The sequence below is a fragment of the Muscardinus avellanarius genome (assembly GCF_963383645.1).
Source record: "Muscardinus avellanarius genome assembly, chromosome: 5".
NCBI lineage: Eukaryota > Metazoa > Chordata > Mammalia > Rodentia > Gliridae > Muscardinus > Muscardinus avellanarius.
This window is the reverse complement of record NC_137790.1, coordinates 133,823,752-133,842,588: the sequence shown is the minus strand read 5'-3', so window position 1 is coordinate 133,842,588 and position 18,837 is coordinate 133,823,752. Positions and strand designations below refer to the sequence as shown.

Sequence of the window (18,837 nt, the reverse complement as noted above, 5' to 3'; positions counted from 1 at the left end):
GAGAAATGATAAATATTTGCGGAGATAAATATGCTTACCTTGATTTGAACATTAGACAATGTATGTGTGTATTGAAGCATTACATGGTACCCATAAATATATGTATAATTTTTATGTGCACAATAAAATCATACATAGCCAGGCGTGGTGGCGCACGCTTGTAATTGCAGTGCTTGGGGAGGCTGAGACAGGAGGATCGTGCAGGTTCGAAGCCAGCCTTAGCTGCTTAGTGAGGCTCTCAGCAATGTAGTGAGACCCAGTTTCCAAATAAAAAATATAAAATAGGTCTGAGAGTGTAGCCCAGAGGTAGAAAGCCCCTGGGTTCCATACGCACGCACACGCGCGCGCGCACACACACACACACACACACACATAAATACACACCTGCATGTATAAATAATGTGCCTCAGTTTCTAATCTGTATAATGGAGAAGCCAGCGGTCTTTACTACTAGCATGGTCACGGGAATTGACCGAGTTGGTCATGAACAGCCTGTAACTACGGCTAGGGAGAATACGGTAAGGGCACCATCGAGATTAGCCGCCCTCACCACCACCGTCGTCATCATTAATAAACCATTTTATCACAAGGCAGAATTGCAAGAACGCAAGCCAGAATGTGGCCTTAGCCAGATACATGAGCTCAGCGCTGTCCTGGCCGCGTTGCTCCCGGGCGGCTCCGGCTGGCGGCGGCCTCTCTCTTTCCACCCCAGGCCCGGCGGCCCTGCTGCGCGCCCCGCAGAACCTCTCCGTGCACTCCGTGGACATGAGGCACCTCCTGACCTGGAGCCCCGTGGTCCTGCCTGGAGCAGCAGTGCACTATTCTGTTGAGTACCAAGGGTGAGTTCTTTGCTTTTGTTTTGTTTTAATAGTTTTTCAGTTGGTTCCTGGAGGAACAGCCCTTTCTCCTCGGCTCCGAGAGGCCTCGTGAGCCCGGGAGAGATTTGCAACAATCTGCACTCTGTGTGCGTGCGTCATGGGATTCACAGAAGCAAGCAAGGGGGACTGTCCTGTGGATTCCACAGGGAGCTCTTTGGGAACATGAATGTGTATAAATATATTTTGGTGCAACTTCTTCTTTTTGAGAGGGGGTGATACTGGAGATTGAACCCAGGGGCATTACATCTCTGAGCTATACCCCAGCCCTATTTTATTTTTGAAACAGAGTCTTGCTAAGCTGTTGAGGCTGGCCTCAAATCTGCAAACCTCCTATCTCAGCCTCCCAAGTACTGGGATTATAAGTGTGTGCCACCACGTCCAGCTTGGTCCTATTTTTTTTTTTATTGGTGCATTGTAATCATACATCACATTGGAATACAAGACTTGAGAGGATATACAAGCACACATCATCCAATTAGCCCTCATCCAGCCCCCATCCCATTCCCTCCCCCTCCCTCCATCCCATGCTTGTTTGGTGATTAACTTTGATACATATGTTTATGTACCTCCTGCTTTTTAAAGAGGCTCCTTCCTCCCCTATTCCATACCCTCTGATTGGTCACCTTAATTGCTTCACTATAGGGCCCTTTCTATAGCTCGACCACTTCCTGTTGCCCCTTTTCTCCTAGTTATTGCTGATTAGGGGAAGCATCTGGTTTTAATTTTCTGCGATATTTCTCTGTGCATGCTGTGTTGCAAATACCGATCCCACTCTTTTTTTTTTTTTTTTTGGTGGTACTGGGGTTCCTAGAAGCCCTTCTACCTCTGGGCTACACTCCCAGACCTATTTTTACATTTTTTAAATTTGGAAACAGGGTCTCCTAAGCCAGCGCACGCGGCTGGCTTCGAACCTGCGCGATCCTCCTGTCTCTGCCTCCCAAGCGCGGGGATTACAAGCGTGCGCCACCACACCCGGCCCGATCCCACTCTTGACGGCCCCAGTTGTGGCCTGGCTACCCAGTGGACTGATCCAGACCTCGCTGGCTCAAGCAGCAGCCTTGCCTCATGGGAGGCCCCGGTTCTGGCCTCACTGGCCCCGACACTGGCCTAACCCCTCAGCTGGCTCCGATCCTGGCCTCAGAGGCCCCAGATCCGGCCTTCCTCACAGTAGGCTCTGATGTTAGCCGATGGCCCCGGCATCGGCCTAACACCTCGGCCGGCTCCGATCCAGGCCTCGAAGGCCTCAGTAGCGACCTTGCCTCACGGAAGGCTCCGATGCCGGCCAGTGGCCACGGCACCGGCCTAACCTCTCAGCAGGCTCTGATCCCAGCCTCGGAGGCCCCAGCACCGGCCTTGCCTCACGGCAGGCTCCGATCCTGGCCTCGCTGGCCCCAGCACCGGCCTAACCCCTTGGCAGGCTCCGATCCCGGCTTCGGAGGCCCCATCACCGGCCTTGCCTCACGGCAGGCTCCGATCCCGGCTTCGCTGGCCCCAGCACCAGCCTTGCCTCACGGCAGGCTCCAATCCTGGCCTCGCTGGCCCCAGCACTGGCCTAACCCCTCGGCAGGCTCCGATCCCGGCCTCGGAGGCCCCATCACCGGCCTTGCCTCGCAGCAGGCTCCGATCCCAGCCTTGCTGGCCCCAGCACCGGCCTAACCCCTCGGCAGGCTCTGATCCCGGCCTCGGAGGCCTTAATGATGGCCTTGCCTCATGGCAGGCTCCGATCCCGGCTTCACTGGCCCCAGTACCGGCCTAACCCCTCGGCAGGCTCTGATCCCGGCCTCAGAGGCCTCAATAGCGGCCTTGTCTCACGGAAGGCTCCGATGCCGGCCAGTGGCCCCGGCACCGGCCTAACCCCTCAGCAGGCTCTAATCCTGGCCTCGGAGGCCCCAGCACTGGCCTTGCCGTGCAGCAGGCTCCGATCCCGGCCTCGCTGGCCTCAGAACCGGCCTATCCCCTCGGCAGGCTCCAATCCCGGCCTTGGAGGCCTCAATAGCGGCCTTGCCTCACGGAAGGCTCCGATGCCGGCCGTTGGCCCCAGCACCGGCCCAACCACTCGGCAGCTTCAACCCAGGCCTTGGAGGCCCCAGCACCGGCCTTGCCTCGTGGCAGGCTCCGATCCCGGCCTCGCTGGCCCCAGCACCAGCCTAACCCCTTGGCAGGCTCCGATCCCAGCCTCAGAGGCCTCAATAACGGCCTTGCCTCACGGAAAGCTCCGATGCCGGGTTGGCCCTGGCACCGGCCTAACCCCTTGGCAGGCTCCGATCCCGGCCTCGGAGGCCCCAGCACCAGCCTTGCCTCACGGCAGGCTCCGATCCCAGCTATGCTGTGTCCGTCGCCAGCCTTACCCCTCGGCAGGCTCTAATCCGAGCACCCTCTTCACCCAACCATTTGTCCCATGTTCTCGAGGGTGCATGGTGGTAGCATTCTGCCTCTGAGGTCATTACTTCAAAGGTTCCAGGTGTAATGCATCAGATCTCTGCCTCCCCTGAGTACTGGCCACTGCCTCCACCATTTCAAATCTTTCCCAAGCTCTTTTTCCACTCTGCATGTTGTCCAATCTTCCTAAGCATGAGCGGCGGTAGCATTCAACCTTTGGTGTAATTTCTCCAAAAAAAAAAAAAAAAAATAAGGTTGGTAGGCTCCAATTTCTGCTCCTCCTGAATACAAGTCTCCACCACCAACGCGGATACCGCTTTCAGCACCACCTTTCTCCTTGGCCTCTGCTAAAGTCTCTCTTTACAGGTGATGTCCAAGATTCTTAACAATGTAGAGAAGAAGCAGTCCTCCTTAGCAGGGAATTTTTCCAATAATTCCAGTTCATGTGGATAAGTTTTGTCTGCATCTCCAGTATCCTGGCATCCGCCACGGCCTCCTTGACCCCTCTCCAATATTTTCCTTTTTTCTTTTTCTTCTCCTTTTTTACAGGGTCCTTCTGGGTGGAAAGGGGGTCGCCTAGGGGTGCCCCGCCAGTGCCTGCCCACCCGCCCAGGGTCGGGTCGGGTGGGGGGGCGACCACGGGGTCCTTCCAGGTGGAGAGGGGGGTCGCCTACGGGCGCCCCGCCAGTGCCTGCCCACCCGCCCAGGGTCAGGCTGGGGGCCAGCTTGGTCCTATTTTACTTTTGAAACAGAGTCTTGCTAAGTTGCTGAGGCTAACCTCGAATCTGCAATCCTCCTGTCTCAGCCTCCCAAATACTGGGGTTAGAGGCATGAGCCACCACACCCAGCTTTGTATAGCACTTGTCACCAGTGAGTCAGCTGTCTAATGAAGTTGCCCCTGACTTGAGATGGACAAATGACTGGAGACCCTTTGTGGGCAGGAGGGGCCTCTCTTATGTGGCACTGCTCCGAACAGTGTCAGCAGTTTAAGGCTTGGTTTCCTTGGCTGAGGGGAGTAGGGAGAACGGTGGCCGCCGAGGGAGGCAGGTGGAGGAGCTAGGGTGGAGCAAATGCTCCTTTGGCTGACCCAAAAGAGGTTGGAGGAAGGGGGTCTTTTTATTATTTTGGGGGGATCTTGGGATGGAACCCGGGGGTATTCTACTCCCGAGCTACACCCCCAGCCCTACTTTTTAATTCTTTATTTTGAAACTGGGTCTCACTGAGTTGCAAAGGGCCTCACTAAGTAGCTGAGGCTGTCTGCGAACCAAGATCCTCCAGTCTCAGCTTCCTGAATGCTGGGATTACAAGCGTGCGCCACCATGTCCGGCTAATCCCTTATTGTGGAACAGGGTCTGGCTAAGTTGCAAAGTCCTCACTGAGTAGCCAGGCCTGGCTGCAAATCTCTGATCCTCCTGCCTCAAGCATGCGCCCTCTTCCCCTTGGCCAGGGAGTACGAGAGCCTGTACATGAGCCACATCTGGATCCCCAGCAGCTGCGGCCCCCTCACCCAGGGGCCCAAGTGTGACGTCACCGACGACATCACTGCCACGGTTCCCTACAGCCTCCGCGTCAGGGCCACGGTGGGCTCCGAGACATCTGCCTGGAGCGTCCTGCCGCACCCCTTCAATCGGAACTCAAGTAAGATGCGCCCCTCCAGGAGCCACGTTCACCTAGACTCTCGGGCCCCTTTTGAGCATCAAAGTAGTCTTGCCAAGCCAGGGTACCCTGAGTGCAAGCCATTCTTGGGGACAAGGTGGTTTTTTGTTGTTGTTGTTGTTTTGGTGGTACTGGGGGTGGAACCCAGGGCTTTCTACCTCTGGGCTATACTCCCAGACCTATTTTATATTTTATTTGGAAACAGGGTCTCACTAAGTAGCTGAGGCTGGCTTCGAACCCGTGTGATCCTCCTGCATCAGCCTCCCAAGTGTGGGGATTACAGGTGTGTGCCACCACGCTCGGCTGGACGAGGTGGGTTTTGAAGGCGGAGGAGCCAGCTTTGAGAGGGACGTTGCCCTGCGGAGCCAGAGGGATGTGGCTCCGATCCCAGCTCAGCTGCTCGACAGCCGGGTCCCTGCCGCCTCTGTGTGCAAGGGGCGACCATTTGCGGGCTTGGGGGCTTGGGGGAGCACGCGAGGTGCTGTGTACAGGCCCAGTGTGTCCCGCCCCGTAGCAGCACTCAGCTGTCTTTGCATTGGTGTCCTTACTTTTGTCCTTGGGATTTGGGAGTTGAGAGCGGAAGAGCAGAGGCGGAGGCAGGACGGTGGGGCGGGTGGGACTGTTGAAGTGAAATCCCCACAGGAAATCTGGCACAGAACTGGGCTTCCCTGCCAGGCCTCCCTCCCAGGCTCAGGGGGACTCAGTGAAAGTGGTGCCCGGGGGTGCCCAGAGTGGGCAGGGGCTGGTGGACAGAAGGAGATAAGGGAGTGCCAGGGACACTAGGCGGGCAGGAGACTGTGCGTGCAGGGCCAGTGTCAGCAGGAACAGGTCTTGCTGGAGCGGGGGAGTGAGGGAGGGAGCCCCACCTGCCGCAGAAGCTCAAAGACATGCTCTGCTGTGGGCGGAGGTGGCAATTCCGATCTCTATCTCCTTTTTATTTTATTTTAATTTTTTGGTACTGGAGATGGAACCCAGAGCCATTCTACCTCTGAGCTACACCCCCAGCCCTATTTTGTATTCTTTATTTTGAAACAGAATCTCACTGAGTTGCAGAGGGCCTCACTAAGTAGCTGAGGCTGTCCTCAAACCAGGATCCTCCTGTCTCAGCCTCCCGAATGCTGGGGTTACAAGTGTGCGCCACCACGCCCATCTTATTTTTTATTTTGAAATTGGGTCTTGCAAGGCTGATGAGCATCTCACTACTTGCTGAGGCTGTCCTTCAGCCTGCAACCCTCCTGTCTCAGCCGCCCAGGTACTAGGATTATAGGTGTGTGCCACCACTCCCGGCTGTGTCTGAAGGGCAAAGACTGCACCTGGCCGTGCCCCGCACACACCTGAGCTCAGGCAGATGTTTGGCAAGCATTAAGAAGCAGCATCTGCCATGTGGGGCGGTGCACACCTGTCATCCCAGGGCTTGGGAGGCTAAGGCAGAAGGATCACAGGTTTGAGGCCAGCACATGGTAACTTAGTGAGATCCCATTTCAAAATAAAAAATAAAATAGGGCTGGGGGTGGAGCTCAGAGGCAGAATAGTCTTGGGTTCAATTCTCAGTACCACTAAAAGAAAGAAAAAAGAAAGAAAGAACAAAAGAAAAGAGAAGAGAGAGAGAGAGAGAGAGAGAGAGAGAGAGGAGAGAGAAAGAGAAAGAGAAATAATATCTGCTCATTAGATGAAGCAAGGTAGAGGGCAATTTCTACCTGAAAAGGAAGAAAACCGTGGAGTGCACATTTTTATTTGATTTATTTATTATTGGTACTGGGGATTGAACCCAGGGGTATTCTGTCTCTGAGCTATACCTCCCACTCCTAGTTTACTTTATTTTATTTTATTTTATTTTATTTTGGTGGTACTGGGGTTCCTGGAAGCCTTTCTAACTCCGGGCTACACTCCCAGACCTATTTTTACATTTTTATTTGGAAACAGGGTCTCCTAAGCCAGCGCGCGCGGCTGGCTTCGAACCTGCGCGATCTTCCTGTCTCTGCCTCCCAAGCGCGGGGATGACAAGCGTGCGCCACCACGCCCGGCTACTTTTGTTTTGAAACAGGGTCTCACTAGGCTGCTGACATCCTCACTAAGTTGCTGAAGTTGGCCTCGAGCCTGCAATCCTCCTGTCTCAGCCTCCCAAGTACTGAGAGGCTACAGGCATGTGCCACCATGCCCGGCCAGAGCACACATTTTAGAAGGGAAAGAGATGGTGTCTACTGGGGTATTTACTTCCTTTTCTGGAGTATATGATCCTGGAGAAGGAGCCCAAGGCTTTATTGAAGTAAAGGAACACAGAAAGGACTTGTAGCCAATCTTGCTGTTTTCATTTATTCATTCTTCATTCAAAAAGCATTTTATAAGCACCTACTGAACACGGGGAGGGTGTCTGCGTTTCCACTTGCTGCAGAGGTATAACTGAGCGCCTCCCTCCCCATGGGGCGGGTCTGTTTCTCGACTGATGCCCAGCTCGGGTGTCCAGGGAAGTCTTCCTGTCTCGCTTAGATTCTCCCCTTCTCTTGCCAACAGCCATCCTCACCCCACCCCGGCTGAAGGTCTCCAAGGATGGCTTCCACCTGGTTATCGAGCTGGAAGACTTGGGGCCCCAGTTTGAGTTCCTCGTGGCCTACTGGAGGAGGGAGCCCGGCGCCCAGGTGAGGCTCCGGAGCCTGGCCTCTGGCCCAGGCGTTGGGGAAGGAGGTGCGGCTCTCCGAGAGTGCTGCATGGCCCGAGGTTGTGCAGTCCTAGGTGCAGCTGTGAAAGGCTGAATGAGTCATTGCCGACCACCCTGTTGGCCTCATCTTCAGAGAACTATCTTGTGTCCATTCTGGCCTTGGCGGGAAACGTTTTCTGGCCAGGTCTGCTGAAGTTTGGGGTCTGCTTTCTTGTGCTAAATGCTAACATAATTTGACCTTGTTTTAGTCATTTTTTTTATGGCACTGAGATACCTGATATGCACCCAAGAGGAGGAAAGGTTTATGAGTCACAGGTTTAGAGGGTCTGTCCATGGTTGGCCCGCTCCAAGACACAAAGCGTGCTGCAGGGTGCGAGGCACAGAAAAAAGCTGCTCTTTCGAGGCTCATGGCAGCTGGAAGCAGAAAGGAAGAGAGAGGAGGGGCCAGGGATAGATACAGCCCCCAAAGACATGCCCCATGGCCCACCTCCAAACCCAGACACTGGCAACACATAAGGTTTGGGGGGACATTTATTTTTTATTTATTATTATTTTTTGCGGTACTGGGGATAGAACCCAGGGGCATTCTACCTTCGAGCTACACCCCCAGCCCTATTTTCTATTCTTTATTTTGAAACAGAGTCTCACTGAGTTGCAAAGGACCTCACTAAGTAGCTGAGGCTGGCTGAGAACCTTTGATTCTCAGCCTCCCAAATACTGGGATTACAAGTGTGCGCCACCTCGCCTGTCTTGGGGGGACATTTAAAATCCAAATTATAGCCGACCCATAACACTTAAAAAAGTTTTTTTTTGTGGCACTGGAGATAGAACCCAGGGGCTGTGTTTGTGTGTGTGTGTGTGTGTGTGTGTGTGTGTGTGTGTGTGTGTGTCTGGGGATGGAACTCAGGGGCATTTGACCTCCGAGCTACACCCCCTGCCCTATTTTTTATTCTTCATTTTGAAACAGGGCCTCACTGAGTTGCGGAGGGCCTCACTAAGTAGCTGAGGCTGTCTGTGAATCACGAATTACAAGCGTGGGCCACCACGCCTGGCTTCCCAGGGGCATTCTACCTCCAAGCTACATCCCCAGCCCTACTTTTTAGTCTCTTTTATTTTTGAAACAGGGTCTCACTGAGTCTCAAAGGGCCTCACTAAATAGTTGAGGCTGTCCATGAAGTGTGATCCTCCTGTCCCAGCCTCCCAAATGCTGGGATTACCAGGCGCACCACCATGCCGGCCACCACAACAGCTCCCAGTCAGCTGGTCTCCTAGCCACTCAGAGCAGCAGCCCGGAATGTTCCAGATGAACTAACAATTGCAATAGCACAGGAGGCTGGCACATGCCTCTTGAGGGTGTGGGTTGGGGCAGCAGAGGGGACAGCTGGCCAGGAGCTGGCCACCAAATAAGCCATCTGAGTACGAGCAGCTGGGCCTTGCAGAAAGACGGAGGGAGCTGCCCCTGTCCCTGGGAAGGTGGCGGTAGGCTGGGGTGAGTGGGAGCCCGCCCTCGCAGAGGGATTGGTCAAATAGGCAGCGGGAGGGGCGGGGCTTTAGCAGGAAGTAGGGGCTGCTCAGACCTAAGGGGCCCCTGCCCTAGCTGAATGGTGACAAAGCCCGCCCCAGAGTGGGCACAGAGCCAGACACAGCACCGCCTCCCTTAGCCAGGGACCTCGCCTGGGGAGGCTCCTCCTCCCGCGCCCTCTTCCCAGCCTACTCCCAGGCCCCGACTCCTGGACACCCTTTCCTGATACATCCCTGTCTGTTCAGTACCCTAAGATCACACCTCTTTATTTTATTTATTTTTTTGGTGGTACTGGGGATGGAACCTCTGGGCTACACTCCCAAGACCTATTTATAATATATATATTTGGAAACGGTCTCTTAAGCCAGCGAGGCTGGCTTCGAACCTGCGCAATCCTCCTGTCTCCGCCTCCCAAGCGTGCGCCACCATGCCCGGCACCTTTTTATTTTTTAATTTATTTTTTAACTTGGGGATTGAACCCAGGGGCATTCTACCTCTGAGCTACAATCCTAGTCCTATATTATTTTTCATTTATTTATTTTTTGTGGAACTGGTGATGGAACCCAGGGGCATTCTATCTCCGAGCTACACCCCCAGCCCTATTTTTTTATTCTTTATTTTTGAAACAGGGTCTTAAAGAGTTTCAAAGGGCCTCACTAAGTAGCTGAGGCTGGTCACGAACTGTGATCCTCCTGTCTCAGTCTCCCGAATGCTGGGATTACGAGTGTGCACTACCACACCTGGCTTGAGCCCTATTTTTTTTATTTTGAAGCAGGGGCTTGCTACGTTGCTGAGGGCTTCACACCTGTGATCCTCCTGCCTCAGCCTCCCACGTACTGAGATTACGGGCATCTCAGACCAGACTATCAGGAGAGGGGTCCTCTGCTCAGTCCGTGCTTAGGGGTTGCAGACAGCGCCCTGGCCTCTGACTGGGGCCTCTCAGCCCTGAGGGTAAAGCATATGCCCCTCTGCACACTCAGCGGGGGCTGTAAGTTGGAGTGTAAGTTGGGGCTGGAGGCTGGGGTGTGCAGGTCAGGAACCGATAAGCCCAGGTTCCAGTTGTCACCCCTGAAGGCCAGGGCCCACTGGCAGGAAGGACTTGGCACTGCCAGCCCGGCGGATGGGTGGTGCCGGGAACAGGCCAGGGCCTGGCAGGAGGCGCAGGCAGCTGCCTGGATTCTTTGGGCTGCAGCCACACACACCCCTGTAGCTGGCAGGGCGGCGCCGAGAGAATAGCGTGCCCCCAGAGTCATCCGGACTGGGCCTGGAGAGACCCCTGTGGGCGTGCGCCTCGGGAGAGGTGCAGCGGAGGGTGGACAGGTGGGTGGACAGGCAGAGGCACGGCCGCTGGCTCCTCTGCTCCGCCCTGGTGCCCAGGTGCCAGTGGCCGCACCCAAACCTGCTCCGCCAGATTTCCCGCCACCAGGCCTCGGCCTCCTGTTGCGGAGACTCTGCCTGACCACCCTGTATAGACAGTGCCTGCTGGCCACGCCACCTGTTCACTCTGCTCTTTTCTCTTCGGCTCTTATCAGCCCCTGACACACATTTATTTATTATGCTTATTATTATTATTATTATTATTATTATTATTATTATTGTTATTTTATTTTTGTGGTACTGGGGATGGAACCCAGGGGCATTCTATCTTCAAGCTCCATCCCCGGCCCTACTTTTTTTTATTTTTGAAACAAGGTCTCACTGAGTTGCAAAGGGCCTAAGTAGTAGCTGAGGCTGTACTCGAACTCTGATTCTCCTGTCTCAGCCTCCCGAATGCTGGGACTACAAGTGTGTACCACCACACCCGGCCCCCACCCCTATGTTTTTCTTCTTTATTTTTATTTATTTATTTATTGGTGGTACTGGGGTTTCTGGAAGCCCTTCTACCTCCGGGCTGCACTCCCAGACCTATTTTTACATTTTTATTTGGAAACAGGGTCTCGTAAGCCAGCGCTGCTGGCTTCAAACCTGCACGATCCTCCTGTCTCCACCTCCCAAGCAAGGGGATTACAAGCGTGCACCACCACGCCCGGCTTTTTCTTTATTTTGAAACAGGGTCTCACTGAGTTGCAGAGGGCCTCTCTAAGTAGCTGAGGATGGCCGTGAACCACAATTCTCCTGTCTCGGCCTCCCAAGTGCTGGGATTACAAGCGTGCGCCGCCACACCCGGCTCCCACCCCTGTTCTTTTTTCTTTATTTTGAAACAGGGTCTCACTGAGTTGCAGAGGGCCTCACTAAGTAGCTGAGGCTGGCTGTGAACCATGATCCTCCTGTCCTGTCTTGGCCTCCCCAATGCTGGGATTACAAGTGTGCACCACCACGGTGGCTTGACACACATTTAGATATATATGGTCTGTCTCCCCCACGGAAGCCCCAAGAGAGCAGGGCCTTGTCCATTTTGTCCAGTGCTGTAGCTGTGCCTAAGAGGTGCTTAATAAACAGGGAAGAATGAAGGGATGGGGGTGAGGGGCAGCCCGCAGGGTCCTGGAAAGGCCCTCCACACCGTCCCCTGGCTGTCCTACCACCCTCAGGGAGTGACTGTGCTTTCTGGCTTCCCAAAGGAGCACGCCCAAGTGGTGCGGAGCCGGGGCCTCCCTGTGCACCTGGAGACCATGGAGCCCGGGGCCTCCTACTGCGCCAAGGCCCAGTCACTGGTGAAGGCCATCGGGAGGCGGAGTGCCTTCAGCCAGGCCCAGTGTGTGGAGGTCCAAGGTAAAGGCCTGCGGTGCGGGCGGGCTGTGCTCTGGGGTGGCCCCTCCGGTGCCGGCTGGGTGCCCCTGCTGAGGGTCCCCTTGATTTCACTGACCCACGCCAGGCCAGGTGGGTTCCTCTGGCCACAGTGTGCTGGGACTGTAGTTCTCTTAGAGGCCGCAGGCCATGCTGGGGCGGGGTGTCCTGAGCAGCTGCCTACAATGCTCTCCTCTGAAAGCCCTTCCTCCTGGGCCCAGATGTGGCACGGCTGGTGTGCCAGAGGTTAGCTTCTGGGGTTAGAGGGGTACAGGAGAGGCCGACAGCGCCCTTAGAGTCTGGTCTTGTAAAGGAGGCACCACATCGTGAGATGTCACAGTTTCTTTCACCGGGAAGGGACCTTATAGAGTCTGTGGAGGCCTCTTTTTGTGTGTGTGGTGCTGGGGGTTCAACTCAGGGGCATTCTACCTCCCAGATATACCCTCAGCCCTATTTTATTTATTTTTTAATTTGGAAACAGGGTCTTGCTAAGTTGCTGAGAGCCTTGCTAAGGTGCTGAGGCCGGCCTCGGCCCTGAGACCTTCCTGTCTCAGCCTCCAAGTACTGGGATTATAGGTATGGACCACCATTCCCGGCCTACAGAATTTTCTCTCTCTCTCCTTTGCAGAACTGAGGGTTGAACCCAGGGGCATTCAACCTCTGAGCTACACCCCCAGCCCTATTTTTTATTTTGTCTGAATGTTTGTGTATCTCATGATGAGAGCCCCCAAGATATTCCCTCAAAGCATTGACACAATATACGTGGCCCCAGCGGCGCGTGAGTCTTCCAGCTTGTGCAAAGCCTCGCTGGAAGTTACCTTCACGAGTTACTGGTGAACAGTCCCATCCAAGGGGCTCCGAGAGCTGCTTGAGGTTACACAAAGCAAACGCCCATCCTTCTTCTGCAGCCCCACTGCGCAGACCCAGCCTTCTCTGCTCCGTGGACTTAATGAGTAGCCAGTCCTTCCCGCACAACCTGGGGGAGGTTGCTTGACCCTTCCGAGCACAGAATCATCTTTCATAGAAGCAGGACGCTCACCCCCATTGTGAAGAATGGAGGGCGACAGGCCCGGCCCTTGCAGGGTGCTGGCCGGAGGGGGTCGCCCTGGCACGCACGATGGGGGCCCCGTGCATCAGAGCTTTCCCCTCCATCTGTGGTTCAGCGCCAAGAGCAAATTGTGAAACACTTTGTTTTTGGTTACCGCCCTGCCCCACCCTGTGCATCGTGGCTCCCTCTCCTCCTCCTCCTCCTGCCTGGGGCTGGCGCCCTGCCTTTCCCTGGCAGCAGCACTGGGTACATGCTAACACAGCTAGAACGCTCCTCCCTTCCCCTTCCCAAGAAAGAGATTTGAATCTTCCCTGGGGCTTCCTGGAATCCATGTCTCCATCTAGAGTCTAGAAAAAGAACGGTGATGTTTGTGATCGGGACGCTCATCAAAGAGGGATGCTGGCATCTGCCGTCTTGGCAGACATGCAGAGCCAACTCGGGGGAGCCCAGGCTTGGAGCTAGGCCCTTGGCGCCTGTTCCTAAGCCTGCTCTTCCTGTCTGTCTCCAGGAGAGGCGCTGCCGCTGGGGCTGGCCCCAGTCGCACTCGCCGGCTTCATGCTGACCCTTGTGGTGGTACCCGTCTCCCTGTGGAAGATGTACCAGCTGCTGCGGTACACCTGCTGCCCCGCCGTGGTCCTCCCAGACACCTTGGTAATATGGCGCCGCGGCCGCCTCCTCCTCCTCCTCCCTCTTTTTTCTTCCTTCCTGCATGAACTGACCAGGCATAACGGGAGCCTTCAGCGGGCATGGCACACCTCTCACGGATTTTTAAGGATTTACAGAGTAGGGTGGAGAGCACTTGTACCACCTGGCTTCTGTCTTCATCCATTTATGCTTCTGTAATAGAGTGGGTGATTTATAAATAATAGAAGTTCAAGCCGGGCATGGCGGCTCATGCCTGTAATTCTAGTACATGGGAGGCTGAGACTAGAGGATCGCAGGTTTGAGACCATCCTCAGCAACTTAGCAAGATTTTATTTCAAAATAAAAAAAATGGCCCGAGGTGTGGCTCGGAGGTAGAACGCCCCGGGTTCAATCCCCACTGTAGTTCTGGTGGCTGGGATCCAAGATGAAGGGCTACTTCTAGGGTGTCTGTTTGTTCTTTTAATAGTACGTATTCTCTACTGAAATCTTTCATTTGCTCATTTTATGAGAATATTTTCCTCTCTGTCCTTGGGCATAATTAGAATAACTGTGTCTACTTTTTAAACCATTTTTGCTAATTTCTCCAGGTGGGCCATCTCAAATTAGGGTCTGTAGATTGCTTTTTATTTGGTATGGGTCTTATTTTCCTGCTTTTTGTGTGTCTTGTGATTTTGGGTTACATTCTAGATATTGTCAACAATATGTTGCAGAGGTTTTTTTTCTTTATGCGGTACTGGGGATGGAGCCCAAGGGCATTCTACCTCCAAGCTCCACCCCAGCCACTTTTTTATTCCTTATTTTGAAACCGGGTCTCACTGAGTTGCAGAGGGCCTCACTAAGTAGCTGAGGCTGTCCTCGAACCTCGATTCTCCTGTCTCAGCCTCCCAAATGCTGGGATTACAAGTGTGTGCTACCACGCCCGGCTGACTGTTAATTTTTGTTTGTTTTAGTAAGTAGTTGGCTTGGATAAATGCAAATTCTAAACTTGGGTCTTTGAAAGCATTTACTGTCTACTAGTTTTTTAAGGCTTACCTGGAGTATTTGGAGTTTACCCACACTGGTCTCTCACACAGCCAGAGAGTGGGGCAGAATTTATGGGCAAATTTTTTACCTCTCCCTTTCTTCTCTCACTTTCTAAACGTGGGATTTGCTGTGATTTCTGTTTTCTGGTTCTTCAAGCCAGTAAGACCTTTCATGGCTCCAAGTGAGGCCTCCCCTCAGGGAAAGAGATATAAAAAATGGGAACTCATGCAGGGAAATTCCCTTCTTCCAAATGTTGTGTGTGTGTGTGTGTGTGTGTGTGTGTGTGTGTGTGTGTGTGTTACTGGGGATTCAAATCAGGGACATTTTACCTCTAAGCTATACCCCCAGCCCTTTATATTTTTCATTCTGAAATAGAGTCTCCCTGGATTGCCAAGAGCCTTGCTAAATTTCTGGGGCTGGCCTCCAATCTGGAATTCTCCGGTCTCAGCCTCCCAAGGCAAGAATTATGGGATTATAGGCATGTGCCACTCTGCCTGGTTCAAGTGTTGGCTTTTGGTTGTTCTCCAATTACTTAAGGTATATGATTTTATATTTGGATCAGTCTTAAAAGTTGTAAGCTGAGTAGGATTGGTCTTGACTGGTGCTTCACTGACACTATTTATTTTACTTATTTATTTATTTATTTATTTTTGGCACTAGGCATTAAACTCGGGGGCATTATGCCTCTAAGATTTGACCCTAGCCCCTTCTTATTTCATTTTTTGTTTTGAAGCCGGGTCTCACTAAGTTGCTGAGGCTGCCCTCGAACCTGCACTCCTCCTGTCTCAGCCTCCCAAGTACTGGGATTACAGGTGTGCACCACCACGCCCAGCTTCCCCTGCCACAAGTACAAGTAGAAACCTGCAATGAGAGAGGAATCCTTGAAATGAATCCAGCATGATCGTAGAGGTGGAGGGGCCTCCCGGCTGAGGCTGTCAGTGGTGGAAGCTCAGCCTGCCTTGGCTGGGCGCCATCGGGTGATCACCCTTTGTGATCCCCCCTCTTAACTCCTACTCTTCACGGCCAGGCATGGCGTCCCCAACACTCTCCCTCACTTTTCCTCTTCTGGTCGTTTATCTGGAGACCCAGGTTTCCTTCTTAACACTCTCCCTCACTTTTCCTCTTCTGGTCCTTTATCTGGAGACCCAGGCGAGTTTTCCTTCTTATCTCAGCATCAGGGGATATCAGGATCTTCCCTTGACCCACATTCGTGTTGTTAAGAAAGAGTAAAAAGTCAGAGGGAACAGTGTACAGAGGGCCCCGGCATTTGCTTTACTTATTTATAATCTCCCAAGCTTTAAAAAGTGGTTTCTAGTCGTCCTTGCAAAATTCAATCATCTTTCCAATTAAACCATGAAAAATTATCAACCAGAAATCCTTGGCAGTTCTACAAAATGTCCCACCGAGTTTGCATTTAGTCCATCTGTGTGGATGACGCCCCACACGTCTACATCTACAATCCTGCACTTGGTGATTGGCGGCCACACTCTCACATGTGCCGTTAAGATTTTTTTTTTCTGTTAAAGTTTATGTCACCAAGTAACAGTCTATAAAGAAAACCTATATATGAATGCAAACTTCATGGGGAGGGGACTTCGGGGCTAACGAGTCTTCCTTCTTCCTTTCCTTCCTGTGGCCGACCTCGTTTTCTCTCTTCTTGCCGTCGTATTCTCCTAAGTGGAGGGTAGCCAGCATAGTCATGGCTCCGGTTGGCCTCCTGTGCCTCGCTGTGAACTCAGATGCCTTCGGGGCTGTGAGTGTGGGGCTGTGAACTCAGATGCCTTCGGGGGCCAGCGGGGTACTGAAAGAAAAAAGGCGCCTGCAGCTCCAGGGATGTGGTTCAGCTGGGGAGAGGGGCGGGGCCCAGGGCCAGCATGCTCCATCAAAGAAAGCAGCTGTTTCTCACCAGCAGGTTGCTGCCGAGAGGTATGACCAGTACCTCCAGTTCCCCTGGCACTAGAGATTCAACCCAGGGGTGTTCTGCCTCTGAGCCAGTAGAACCAGTCCTTATTTATTTATTTATTTATTTATTGCGATGCTGGAGATGGAACCCAGGGGCATTCTACCTCTGAGCTACACCCCATGCCCAATTTTTTATTCTTTATTTTGAAGCAGGGTCTCACTGAGTTGCAGAGGACCTCACTAAGTAGCTGAGGCTGTCCACCAACCGCGATGCTCCAGTCTCAGCCTCCCGAATGCTGGGATTATAGGCGTGAGCTACCATGCCCCGGCCACCTGTCGCCTTTCTTGTTGATATTTGCCCGTGGACACAAGAGCAAACCCCTGTAGCTGCCTCTTTACAAACAAGAATCAAGGGTGATGCTGATGTCTCCAGAGGACTGAGGCAGAAGAAGCCATTGCATCTTTTTATCTGGGCCTGTGCAATGCTCTTGGGAGGCGTGACTTAAAGGACCATGGGAGATAATGTAGAAGAACCTGACAGGCTAGGTGGTGCATGCCTCTAATCCCAGTACTTGGGATTGCAGATTTGAGGCCAGCCTCAGCAACACAGACTCTTTTCCAAAATTAAAAAATAATACAAGCCAGGTGTGGTGGCTCACGCTTGTAATCCCAGCATTTGGGAGGCTGGGACAGGAAGACTGAGGTTCATAGACAGGCTCAGCTACTTAGTGAGGCCCTTGGCAACTCAGTGAGACCCTGTTTCAAAAAACAAACAATTAGAAAATAGGGCTGGGGTTGTGGCTCAGAGGTAGAATGCTCCTGGGTTCCATCCTCAGTACCCCCCCCCGCCCACAAAATACAAATATATAAAATGCTCAGGGGGTATAGCTGGGGTCAATCCCCAGTTACCCCAAACAAAAACAACCACCCTAGAGAACGTGTGTCGGTGAGCAGGCTGGCCGCAGCTGGAGCCTGTGAGTTTATGACCATCTCTGACCATGCGTTGGGGTCTTTGGGAAGAACTGTAGGAACGGGACCCGTGAGCAAGGGAGAGACCCCCTTACGAGCACCCTCTCTGGACTGGGCTCCGCACTAGGCCCTGTTCAAAAGCAGCTCAGCCCGGGTCGTTTCTTCAGCTCTCTGATGATGGAAGATGGTTAGATTTGATTTGACTTTACTTTTGACCCGAATTCCATTCTGGGGTGTTGGGGCGCCGAGCCTGCTGGGCAGCGGCCCGAGGCTGACCTCAGCGAGCGTTGGAAGTCACCCATCTCGGGGTCGGCGCGGTCTTGGGGACTTTTTGGTGCCTGAGAGTGAGTGAGTGAGATAGTTGAGATTTCTGTGACTCTTTCCTACCACAACTCTGATGGCTGTGACATTTAACAAGTGTCGATGAAAATTAATTTCCAGAAAATCACCAATTCGCCGCACAAGCTGGCCAGCTGCAGACGGGAGGAGGCGGACGCCTGTGTCCCGGCCATGCTGTATTCTGAGGAACTCTTCCGGGCCTGGATCTAGCGGCCCTGGGGAAGGTGCTGCAGGCACAGAACTCGGGACAGGAGAGGCTGCGCTTCCGTTCTGTATGGGCAGAGGATAGGAGAAGGCAGAAGAGCCCGCTGCGTAGGGCCCCATCGGAAGAAACTGTCAGAGGCAGACACGGACGGAGGGTCGGAGCTGAGACCTCCGGGCCCAGAGCTGCCATTTGGTGATGGGGTGACCCTGGAGGAAGCAGCTCGGTCCTTCTGCTGCTCAGCTTTCTCACCTGAAATGGGGATCAACTGCACTCCTCTTAAATGCTCTCTGCCTCTCTTCCTGTGGGAAGGCCCCAGGACCTGCAGAGCTGAAAGGAGACAGTTGTCCCTGTACGCTCTGCTGGGTCCAGCTCTTTTGCAAAGCAGGACATCACTGTGTGATAAGGACGATCAAGCTGGGCACGGTGGCACACGTCCATATCCCAGTGCTCAGGAGGCCGAGACAGGAGGATGCAGGCTCAAGGTCAGCCTCTGCAGCTTAGCAAGATCCTGTGTGGAAGTCGAAAATAAAAAAGGCCGGGGGTGTAGCTCAGAGGTCGAAGGCCCTGGTTCAACCCCAGCACAAGAGCGAGAAGCCTGGGATTCCCACTTCCCACAGGAAAGCCTGAAGAAGAGACGAGAGTCGGGGACAGCAGTGTGGACGCCTCTTCAAGCCACTTGTCCACACAGAGGCGGAGGGTCCAGCAAGCTCTACCGTGGTGACCTGGACAGAGAATTGGCGTGTGCCAGCGCTGTGGCCCCAGGACACGCGGCCAGTGCGGGTCCTGCGCATCCGAGGGCTGCAGGCGACACACGCACGACCCGAGCCCGGCACAGAAGTGTGTCTGTGACCAGCAACTCATGGTGCCTTCGTCCTGAAGAGTTGCTGACGT

The 18,837-nt window shown here is 53.6% G+C and overlaps 1 protein-coding gene across 1 annotated transcript; it reads left to right on the top strand.

Moving 5' to 3' along the window:
- Positions 1 to 455: 455 nt before the first annotated feature.
- Positions 456 to 17,951, top strand: IL20RB (interleukin 20 receptor subunit beta; the record flags this gene model as incomplete). Its single annotated transcript, XM_080696610.1, has 7 exons — positions 456 to 618; positions 713 to 839; positions 4,705 to 4,895; positions 7,425 to 7,549; positions 11,650 to 11,800; positions 13,372 to 13,514; positions 17,844 to 17,951. 7 exons carry the CDS (start codon positions 456 to 458, stop codon positions 17,949 to 17,951), a joined length of 1,008 nt encoding a protein of 335 aa, XP_080552736.1.
- Positions 17,952 to 18,837: the final 886 nt, after the last annotated feature.